The sequence below is a fragment of the Belonocnema kinseyi genome, chromosome 6, assembly GCF_010883055.1.
Source record: "Belonocnema kinseyi isolate 2016_QV_RU_SX_M_011 chromosome 6, B_treatae_v1, whole genome shotgun sequence".
Lineage (NCBI taxonomy): Eukaryota > Metazoa > Arthropoda > Insecta > Hymenoptera > Cynipidae > Belonocnema > Belonocnema kinseyi.
Genome location: NC_046662.1, coordinates 1121976 through 1133670, shown reverse-complemented (window position 1 = coordinate 1133670; position 11695 = coordinate 1121976). Strand labels below are relative to the sequence as shown.

The 11695-nt window shown below is 35.2% G+C and overlaps 1 protein-coding gene across 1 annotated transcript in view; it reads right to left on the bottom strand.

Moving 5' to 3' along the window:
* Positions 1-656: 656 nt before the first annotated feature.
* The window catches only part of LOC117174449, a 28169-nt gene continuing 17130 nt past the window's right edge, over positions 657-11695 (bottom strand). Inside the window, exons 4-5 of the mRNA XM_033363590.1 lie at positions 4753-4836; positions 657-1059 (exon numbers count right to left, since the gene is read on the bottom strand). Of these exons, the coding sequence (XP_033219481.1) occupies positions 671-1059; positions 4753-4836 (473 nt within the window). The 3' untranslated portion in view covers positions 657-670. The remainder of the gene's footprint in view (positions 1060-4752; positions 4837-11695) is intronic.

Genomic DNA, 11695 nt, shown 5'->3' with positions numbered 1-11695 from the left:
AGTCGGTTTAGGTCATGTGCGCAGGGAAGGGTGCACTGACTCCGATTCTCTTGGCGAGGGGTTTCAATCAGAGATAGTACTCAATTAATAAATATGATTATCGCGGGTAGGCCAGTCAGGGGCACCTGACGGCGGCGTATCCTGGCCTCCCAGGGTGGCCAGGTAGCGCCCGTTCATTACCGAGCAAGTCAGTGTCTAGAACAGGGTGTTCAGATGAGTCGCTGCGGGTAGGTCGGTCAGGAGCGCCTGACCGGTGAGGACCGATCAAGCCGGCTACGAAGAACGGATCTGCAGGTGGTTAGCCGTAGCTGACTTGATTGCTGGTATGATCTGATAAATTATATGACCTCATAATATTTGTTTAGCAATGGCCAATTAGTTAACTCAATAAGTCAGGCAGCAGTTATGAGTATACATACATACACATGTATATCTATAAACATCGTTTCAGCTCCAGTTTCAATTCATATTGTTAAATTTAATTTGCTATTTGACATTTTGTGTATGACAATACTAATAATAATAATAAAGTCTATAGTAAATTAAACTAAAAATATATTTTCTTGCTATTTATTCTCCATTGTTTTTAATTACAGAATGAATTTCAAACTCGTAAAATTACGTATACAATGACAGATCGTGTGGACGTCGATTCCAATCAAAAAGAAATTTATCCAAAAACTTTTCTGTAAGGTTTAACCTTGAGGGTACCTATGTTTACTGTCACCTGGGTCTTGGCATCACTTTCATATATTCTCAAAATGGTACTGGAAGAAGGCAAATAAATTCCAACAATGTCACCACGAGAGTTTGCTGCTACAGAATAATCTCGACCTTCGTTGTTTATAGGCTCAAAGCGTGGAAGAGATACGGATGGTACTTCACATTTCAGGACATGATGTTGTGAAAATTGAAATATTACTTCATACAAAGGAATTGGTGCTGGTCCGGCAGATGCAAATGCGAATCTTGCATTATTTATTTGATAAAATTCATATAGTTTTCCTTTACCAAATACTGGGTCAGGAGGTTCATAGCCCCTAGACTGCATACTTAATTCTGTGAAAGAAAACAAAAATTATGGACTTTTCATACCTAACCTATATTTGAATAAGAACATGATACATGTTTGCAAATGTTCTAGAGTAGTCAAAAATAAATAATAAGGACCTGCAGTTTTTTACATTATTTATTACAAACAATTTTTAGTTTTGTCACCACAGAATTTCAACTATTTCCCTCTTGCTTTTTTACTTGTTTTCCATATATTTTTATCAAATATATTTTTTTTGCTCAAAACTTCTTTGTTACATTTGTCTAAAATTTAACATTTTGAGGATGAAATTTATCAAGAAAAGATTCATACCCACGAATTAGAAAAAGTAACGATTTTTTACTATACGGCATGACCTGTGGGTATCATCATACCTAAACACTTGAATTAATAATTAGGGTAGTTTAAACATGTCTTAATTATCGAATCAAGGAAATCGATATTCAGATGTTTTAGAATACTGGTGTCATGGAAAAAGATCTAGTACTCCATCCCGTATAAATTATCTTATCGATTGTCAAGTTACAATAATTATGGAATCTCTGATCAAATCTTTAAAAAATTCAAAAACATATCCTTGTCGTCTTCACCTGCCCTACTTACCTTAATATTATTTCCTATTCTTTAAGATTAATCAGAAAACCGTCTGTGATATTAGTTACTAAGAAATGTGGATACTGCGGACCGTATGTTCAAGAAATAATAAAATCACCCTTAAATTGAATGCAGAGATATATTTCAGTAAATAAATGCATTTTGCACTCATTGTGAATTCGCTTCCAATCCTCATATTACAATTAAAACATCTCTCGTATTTTTGTTAATTGTGGAATGCCATTTTCCTGATTTTAATGTTTTTCCTGATTTTAATGTAACCCGGTTCTGTGGCCCAAAGTTTAATTTTAAAATTTCAAAATTTTACAAAGAATCAGACCATTTCAATCAGTGATAATTGGTGTATCTTTTCCGTAAATTATATATTAATTAATGAAATCCTGCTTCTTCCACAAAAACGCTATTATTTCTTTTTATTTTCCATGAGTTTAAATTTAAATATTTAATATAGCTGTTAATATGTAAATATATATATAATATTTTTCATTATTTAATCACCTAGACAAAAATAAACTCCGAAAATAATCTCTCGCGTTTCCGTCTTCTATATTTTTCACGTGAATATACTGAAATTGCGCTTACTGATTCCTTGTGGATTAAAGTACTTATTCAAAATCCTGTTAAACAAAACAATAATTCAACGACCAAATTTGGACCACAACGAATAAACGAAAACCAAAAATCCTATTGTAATCAAAATTTCGGTACTAGTACAGTATCCTTATCAAGGCAAGAAAATTTTAAGTGGTAGAAATTGACAGCACCCACGAACAGGTGAAAATTTGGTCTTTGGATTCTTGTTTTGTTTAACAGGATTGTGCATCAATTTGATTATTGGACGTTAAATGGGATTTTTAATTTGGATTTTGGTCTAATTTAAATTTCGTAAATTTTGATTAAAGTACTTTTAGTAATATAGATTTTAAGCAACTCTTCGTGTAATCTCTCACTTCAATATCCTCATCGTCGACTCTGGTAAGAGCAATGACACCTGATGCTTGAGATACATAGAAAAGCAACGAGCTTTACGGATTATTCACGGGTCGAAAGAGTGTCGTTCACTAACTCGGTTTTCTCCGATAAGTATCACGGAAATAATAAGAAAGTGGCTGCCATTTTTACAATAGGATTCCCGTCCTGGGCCATTCCTAGCCAGGTAGTAATTAAATAGATGATTTTTAAGAAAACAGCGTTACAATATTCACCCGCTTCTGTCTGGTTTTTACATCAATCCAGGCGGAAAGCCTTTGCCCAGAACTCCCGAATCGTTTTCGGCTTGCTTATATAACCGGCGATTACTACTGAATATAGCTAACAGCTAATAAACATTTTCTAACAGTAGTTCAAGGTTAGTCCCGAAGACAAACCCCCAAACGAAGGCATTAGCAAGTGTAGTCTAGGCTGCATGGTACAAGTGAGCGGTGTCATGACCAGTGCCTTGCGGATATAACAAACCTAGTTGTAGATGAGATACGAAGCGATCAGAAACTCAGTGCTCCTGAAAAAGTTCCGGATAAAAACATCAACACTCCTAGAATTGGAAAAACCAATAAAGTTGGAGAGAATAACATAGACCGGCAACAAAATTAATACATTTGAGTATACCTGAGCGAAAAGGTTACGTAGCATAGCAGCATGATCTGTGGGTCGAGAAAGACATAGAGCTCTCGCACTTTTCGTAACAAGTGCTAAAAAACCAGGCCGAGGAATTCCAGAGTATAAGTTATATATGCAGTGTATCTACTCTACCGCCGCCAGAATAAACCGGCAGCAGAAGAAGAGAGGCAATATTGCGATCAACCGCAACTTACGCGGGAACGTCGTACACCTAATTGCACTATGCGGGACTTAAGGCCTGACATAGTCCTCCCTAACTACGAGAAACGAACAATGTTCGTTATCGAATTTTTCAGCACCAGCCGACAAGAGCATCACAGCCAAGGATAATGAAAAGAAAGGAAGGTATAAAGAGATTATAAGATTTTTTGTAAGCTACTCACGCTTTAAAAAAAATGCAATTAGAAGTTAAATTTCTGGCATTTGGGTCACAGCTGGAGTTTAACTGCTTAAAATAAATATTTTCTTGGACGCAAATGTCAAAAGACGTTACTAAAAACGCCTGATGTCTTAAATACATCCTAAAATTAAATTTTGGGATATTGAATGTTGGACGAACATTATTATTTGGACTGAAATAGGATATTTTTGAGACGTTCTATAACTGCCTTCCTTATTATTTGTGTTCCCTCAAATAACAAGCTTCAAAAATAGTAGCTTTATTAGGGTGAATTTTTAGAAAATATAAAAAGACTCTTAAAAACTCATTATATCAACACTGTATTTCATATGAATTCTTAAATGGGTAAAATGATAAATTTATTATAAAAATAAGCGCGTTTTAGTAAAAGTGACGCAAGCAAATACTTGATCAATTTTCCCGTTTCTTGGAAAAATTTTGGAGCCAGCATTTTGTTAAAAAAATGTGGGTTATTTATTTAAAATTATCAGCCTTAAAATCGTTAGTGCAGTATATCTCATTCTAACTTGATCATTTTTTAAATAATTTTTTGGATTCGTATTAAATGCGTTACTATGTTTCTTAAAATTTTGATTTTGAATTAAAAATCAGGTGCCCAGATTCGCCTTTTGCAGATCGATCGCGTGGTAAAGTATTGCCAACAAGTCCGAGATTAACTTTTTCCTTCTCGACCTCGCAGCTTTCTGAGTGATCTAGGTCAGACTACTTAGCAATCAGGCCAATCGCATCACATAAACAATTTTTTTTTAGCGATTTTTCGAAACTCATATATAGTGAAGCAGACGTGTTATATACATTTGAAAAATGATTGAATTAATGATGATTGACAATTATCTATTATTTAATGTACGAAACTTATGGATAAGAAATTCAGTTGGAAAATTATAATTTTATATATCATCGAAATTTTAAAAATATATTATACAAAATACAAAAATGACTTAAATCAAAATCAGTATTTAGGTATGAATCTCAGTCTGGTAAAAATCTGAATCTAAAATTTAAACAAAATCTAATTACTTAAGATTTTCCTAAAAATACTTACCATCTGAAGTATTAGGTCTCGTCATCCCTTTTAAAAGAGGTACTGAAGCATTTTTGGAGTTCCAATTTTTTTCCAAACTTAATTCTGTAAAAAGATAAGAGAAATGTATAAATTTCAATGAATCATCAGTTTTTCATACTGAATTAAACAAAAAAAACGAGGTGAAATCTTTGCACTGAGTTCGTAGTTATCTTTAGCTGAAACGAAAATTATCTGTACGTGGTAGGATTTACTATGTTTGTTGGGTCCGTGTAAAAAAACAATCTAGTCACTAGAAAATTACCTGAAAATAATGTTCAGTTCTGTTTTTTCTGTGTTTATGTGTTATTATTTTTCAAATTCCATTACAGTATAATTTAAAATACTTTGAGATAAATATAATATAAACATTCAGCAAATAAAATTTAAAAACTTACGAATGTAGATTTATCAGTATGGTATCGATAATCGAGGTCCGACTTTTTTCCTTTTAATTTCTCCGTTTAAAGGCACACTTGTAATTTACTTTCGAAAATTAATTTCTCACAATTCAGAATTATAATTCTTCATAAAAATTTGTTCTTTCCACTCAAAATGATACTATTTCTCAAAGGTATAAATTGTAGGAAAAGAACTAGTTTTTAACTAAAGCAGACGGTTTTTTAGCACACATAGTAAATTGAAACGATTCTTCGAAATCTGTATCAAGGGAAATTGCCAGAAATATATTTTTGGTGTGGATGGTTTCAGTTCAAGTTAACGTGAATTAATTGTAGCAGTAGTATTAATTGCTTTTTAAAATATACAGTGTATATATAGGAAGGGAAAATCGACTTAGAATTTAATCACAAGTATATTACCGCAAGATGGTCTAATAAGTAAATATTCAAAACTAAAAAGCAAAACAGACCAACTAATGCGATACATTGAGTTAAACAAATATACATATTATGACTGGTTTCTGCCCAATTAGTCATTTATATCGATTTTACTATGTATTTTGGACTCGCAGATTAGTCCAACAATTTTCCTGAGGGGCGCCAGATAGTTTTCACAAAAACTATCAAAATTTACCCTTATTTGAAATAATAATTAAGTTTTGCTTGGACCGCTCCGATAGAGTGGAGTGAGTAAGGAGTGACGCAGGAAAGAGGAGTTAGGGTACAAGATCAATGAACACTTCATTTTAATAATATTTAAATGTTTTAGTAATAGTAGAAGTTCAGACTCAGACTGTACAAGGGGGAACCCATGTTCCCAAAATTAGCACGAGATTGTTTGCCTCGTTCGAGGTCATTTTCTTTAACTTTCCATTATGAATCACGTAAATTACAACGTCGTAATAAATTAATAACGGGTGGAAGACCCTATCCATTCGATTGGAACTAGAAGTTCCAATTAAATAGCGTCAACGAAACACTGCATTTTATTTTGAAAGGAAACAGGCAATGGCCTTGTCCGAGGTTAGCAACTAACAAATTTCAACGGCGTGTGTCTACGATTTCAGCACACGTCGTTACACTGTGACAAATTTTCGATTTAAGCAAAACACAGAAAGTAAGTGTGCCTACCTGGTAACTTCCTTGCTCCTCGCATGGTACCTCTCATTTTGTTTTCCCGGTGTTAATTAAATCAATGAGTCATTCGATTCAATAATTTATACTCTTCTCGCTTCGAGTGCGACTAATTAACTTGAGCTCAGAGTAACGAATGACTGCTGAGACAGGCCTCTCCGCTCACCTCAAACGTGATTCGGAGCGCCCCTAGTATGTTAAGATTATACTAAGATTCGTGGAGTGAGAGGGACCGAGAGGGAGCGCAACAGCCGCCGGTTGGCCTCCCAGCAGCATGGTGGCGCTGTCGCTACGTGAAATTCTTATTTCACGCTGGTCGCGTTTCATTACTGCTGTTCCGGGGGGTGTGCTGAATTGAGTCAGCGCGCCGAGTCTCCGCCGCTGATTGGTCCTGTGCTTCCCAGTACTCTTGTACGTAGCGGGACTCACATCCACTACGCATGTACTGGGAAACCTCCTCTTCTTAGTGCATGACTTTGCATATCAGCCGATGTAGAATTTTGACAGCTTGTTGTTGTGGGTGGTAAACCATCCGTTAAGTATTTCCACCGCAGTATATGGAATAAGAGTTTTTATAACAAATTAAAATGAAGAACAATAAATTGGTCTTAACTCAGGAGTTCCGAGGTTGGCTTGGAGCAAAATAAGGATTCATTACTGTGAGCTCATTTCCCCAGTAATTTTGACAGATAAGTATTTGGTTTTATTATTTTTGTGCGGGGTCCATAATGCCCCGTCACAATATATATAAAACATAGATAAAACATGGATAAAATTTTCGCTATAATAGTTTAATTGTTTGTATGTTATTCATTGATCACAAAGGATCCCAGTTTGAGAACTTGCGAGATAAAATTAAAAACATTGTAGATATTATTCAGGGTAAAACTATTGACGAAATTTGCCATCGTTGTTGATTCCGGATTGCCAGTGCCAGAATCTTTCAATTGCAGGATCCCATAGTATCTCCTTAAATCGGTATACATTAGACATATGAATATTATATGTTCTGGGGTCTCATGTACATGTAAATTACAAATGGTACAAATCTCAGAAGGATCGATTAAGTAAAATTCCCTATTAATACTAAAACGCAGAAAACACGAGTTCGAAAGTCTCGGTTGTGCAATTCGTTTGGTAATAGCATTGGCAATCCCCATTTTAAGTAACCTGGAGGGTTCTCCCATCTGTCAAGCAGCTGATATAATGTAGCGTAACTTGAATTTCGTATCCTAGTCTCGTTGAGTTTTCTTTAGATGCAAGTAATTTAATTCGGTTATACTATCCACATTATGTAAAAGGTAGCCTAAACCTACGAATAATTTTCTATCATTTACACCAAATGAATTTAGTCACCATTTTAGTTGAGGTACCCAATTATATTTAATATCTACGTTAACCCTGCAAAACCCGTCTCTGGACGAATGATATACCCAGGTAAACTCTTAGGTATGGCATGAAGTTTTGTAATAAAAGCCGCTTGCACCATTTCTAGGTCGTCAAGATATCTCAAACTGCAAATAGGAGAACAGTACAGGGTAACACTGAGTATTAGCGCCTGCATGAGCTCCAGCTGTGTTTTCAATACATTTGCCTTTGCCCTGCCCAGGATACCTAATGCTGCACCAATCACATTAAACGATTTACTGATCATTAGATCACCCGGTTTTCTAAAAAAGCTTAGAGGACGAGAAAGGGAGGCCCAAGTATAAACAATCTTTAGCAAGCTGAAGCTGTTCACCAGCATAATAGAACTGTTTTGGCTTATTGTGCATCTGCACCTCGCTTAAACTCAATAATCTTCGTCTTTTGTACATTTACTGTAAGGTCGTTAAGTTTACAAAATTTTTTCAGGCAAAGTAGTTTCCTACGTGTATCTTGTTCAAATTCACAAAGTAAAACTAGGTCATCTGCGTATAGTAATAATGAAACATCAATTATTCCCTTCGCATCTAGACTTTTCATATTATAATTATTTCTGAAAAAGTCCTCCATATATGCTATAAAAAGGCAAAATAAAAGTGGGCTTGGAATTTCGCCCTGGAGAACACCCTCCAAACTGTCGAAATATTTAGAGTTAGTGCCATTAATCCTCAACTGGAGCTTGCTTTTGGCATAAAAAATAATTAATTTTCGGATTATTTTGGAGCTAAACCCAGGCCATGCAGTTTATACATAAGTTTCTCATGATTGGCCGAATCAAAAGTTCTTTTAAAGTCCACAAATATTCCGTACACCTTTTTTGTCCTTAATATGAGGTGGAGTTGTATGATGGAGCTCAGAACAAAAGCATTATCCATGCAACCCCTACCCTCTCTAAAATGAGCCTGAAATTCCGGTAGAACATTACAATAATTCGCCCATGTTGTTAGTCGCTCAAGTATAATCTGCGTGAATATTTTTAAAATATAGTGCATCAAAGTTATGCCTCGGTAATTAAATGTGTCTGATTTCTCTCCCTTTTTAAATTTTAATACAACTTCAGCTATGCACTAACTTTTTGGGATTCGTTCTAATAACCTTTGAAACAAAGCTTGAATATGCGCTATCCAATTTTCTCCCAGCACTATATAAAATTTATTACAAATTTGGTTTTCTCCCGGAGCTTTGTTGCTTTTACATCTTTTGAGACTTTCACGAATTTCGGAATATAGAATACCGCCGTTAAGAATTGTATGGCGTGCATCAAGGAATGCCCAATTTATAGGCATACCAAACAGCGTATATATATTGAAACAGAATTCCTTCCACTCCCTCAAATTTAAAAATTCAATACTATATTGGTGCTTTTTGTCCTATTTAACTATATATACGCTCTTTTAAAAAATGATAGACACTTGTGACAGCAGGGGGAAAACCCAATTTTTTGCATTCCTTTAGTACTTCTGTCGCTTTTTTCTTTGCCTCAATACAATCATGATCATACCACGGTTTATTTTTGCAATTGCTTATAAGCACTGGCGATATTTTTTAAACTCTAAATAAGTTAAGTGATTCATCAGTCTCAAGATAGGTGCATCATAAATTATCATCCAGCCGACCAATAGATGCACTCTCTATATCGATTGAAATTCTCTCAGAGGAATCCATTCTCTCGACATAATGAGTAATCTTTTTTTTCCAGTTTCAGACGTTTAACTACGGTCTCAAACACATCCTTGCTTACAAACATAGCTAGACCCCCTTTCACACGCCCTCTACTCTTTTCTCTAATAGCGTCACTGTAAAAACTCTCATTTTTGCAACAAATTTTGGGACATTCTTAGGAGCACTAGTACACCACGTTTCCACTACATATAAAACATCAAAATTGATTTCCTTTTCTTGTAGAACATTGACGTTGCCGAATCCTTCCACATTCCTGAAGATTGTCCTGCATCCATTAATTTGTTTCAACCTTATGTTACCTTCCTGACTCTCATTTGCGGCATGCTTTTTTGTGTCCATCTCGAGGTAATCCGTAGAACTGTCAGAATTTCCCTTCTCGGTAGTTGTTTCTGATGGGAATTCATATTGAGTACAAAGCTATCAATAATTCCCTTCTCTCCAGAAAAACTTTTCGTATTCTTGCTTTCGGTAGTAGATTGGTTAAACCAACGTTTCCGGACGCTCTCTGCAGGTGTTTGCTGTTACATTTTGCTGTTATTTGTGTCCAAGTAGCTTTGGTTCCTCTAAGCGGGCGAGGACATGGTGCTATGCTGGTTTAGATCTTTGGTTAATTGCTCGCTAAGTCGATCGGCCCCGCCGTTATCTAGGTCATGTAAAGAGTCAATTTTACCATGTAGCACCAACCTTTCACCTGTCACTTTGGCTTTGAAGCCTCTTTGTATTAAGCAGTGAACGTATTTGATTAAATTTCCTCTTTTCTGTTGTACTTTTTTGATGATGTCATTATTTATATTAATATTTGTTCTCTTGAGTGACGAGCGGCATTAAAGAATTTTACGTTTGATAATAAAATATTCAAGGACAATCAATACCGATCTTACTTTGCTTTCCGAGTTTATTTTTAGTCTCTTTATGAAATCGATATTATCATTTTTGAAATGTAGCTTTAGTTTATCTGCTTTTGACGAGACCACTACGCTACCTTAAGATGCTGTAGTTTCTTTACCCTCCTCCTGAAGACCAAAAATAACCAAATTATTTTTCTTGGTGATCCTATTCATGATTTGCTGATGCTTATCCAGTTGGCTTTTGAGTAAGCCATTATCTTTTTCAAGTGCTTCTATTTTGCTTAAGGTTTCGTTGAACCTGACGATAATATTTTCGAGCTGCTTCTTGAATATTGTTTGAAATTCATCACTAATTTTCTTTCTGAGTTCACTCATTTTTGCTGTGAGCAGCTTTTCTATTTCCTGGATACTCGCCATCGTCCGCTTTAGCCAATGATCCTCGACTTGAAAGTTACTAATTCCCACCACAGCACAGTATAACTCAAACATTCGCATCGATTTATTCGAGTTTAACACAAAAATATCAAAGTATATTCAAAACACGTGATTTGCTGCACTATAGCAAAAAAAAAAAAAAGAAAAGCAGGGAATTATTTTTGGTTCAGAATCGAACAAATTTAGACTTGATAATAGATTTTATGCTTTCACGATGATTCATTTTGATAAAAAGAGATATTTCGGGTTTCACTCGTGTAAAAAACAACACAACAGTAATAATGAATGAAGAAGACTATAATAACAAAATCATGGACCTTCTAACTGACGATACATACAAAAAACTTAAAAAGGACCCCACAAAAACAATAGTCAGTAAAACAAAGACTCTTCTCAAAGACTCTAAACTTCACAGCCAAACAATATCCAACTTAATTCCTACTAATCCCATCTCTCCAAAACTTTGCGGGCTCCCAAAAATCCACAAGGAAAACATTCCACTCAGATCGATCGTCAGCACAATAAACTCACCAACTTACAACCTAGCACGTTTTCTCGCTGCAAAACTAAATCCTTTTACAGGAAACTCCATCACTCACGTTGGAAACTCATTTGACTTTATTAAAAAGGTACAACAGATTCACATTCAACCCCTAGACATCATAGTGAGTTTCGACATAGTATCTCTTTTTACAAAAGTGCCAATCTCAGATACAATTGATATTATTAAATCTTTCACAAACTTCGTTTCCGAGCTTGTACCTTTGATAGAACAATGTCCCAATAATACTTACTTCTCGTTCAATAACCAATTCTACGAACAAACCTCAGGGGCAGTAATGGGATCCCCAATCTCACCTGTAATAGCTAATGTCTTTATGGAACATCTAGAAACTCAAATCTTTAACCAAGCCAAACTCAAACCAGAATTCTGGTTCCGTTACGTTGATGACACATTTTTCATCTGGCGACATGGACGAGATGAACTAAATAAGTTTT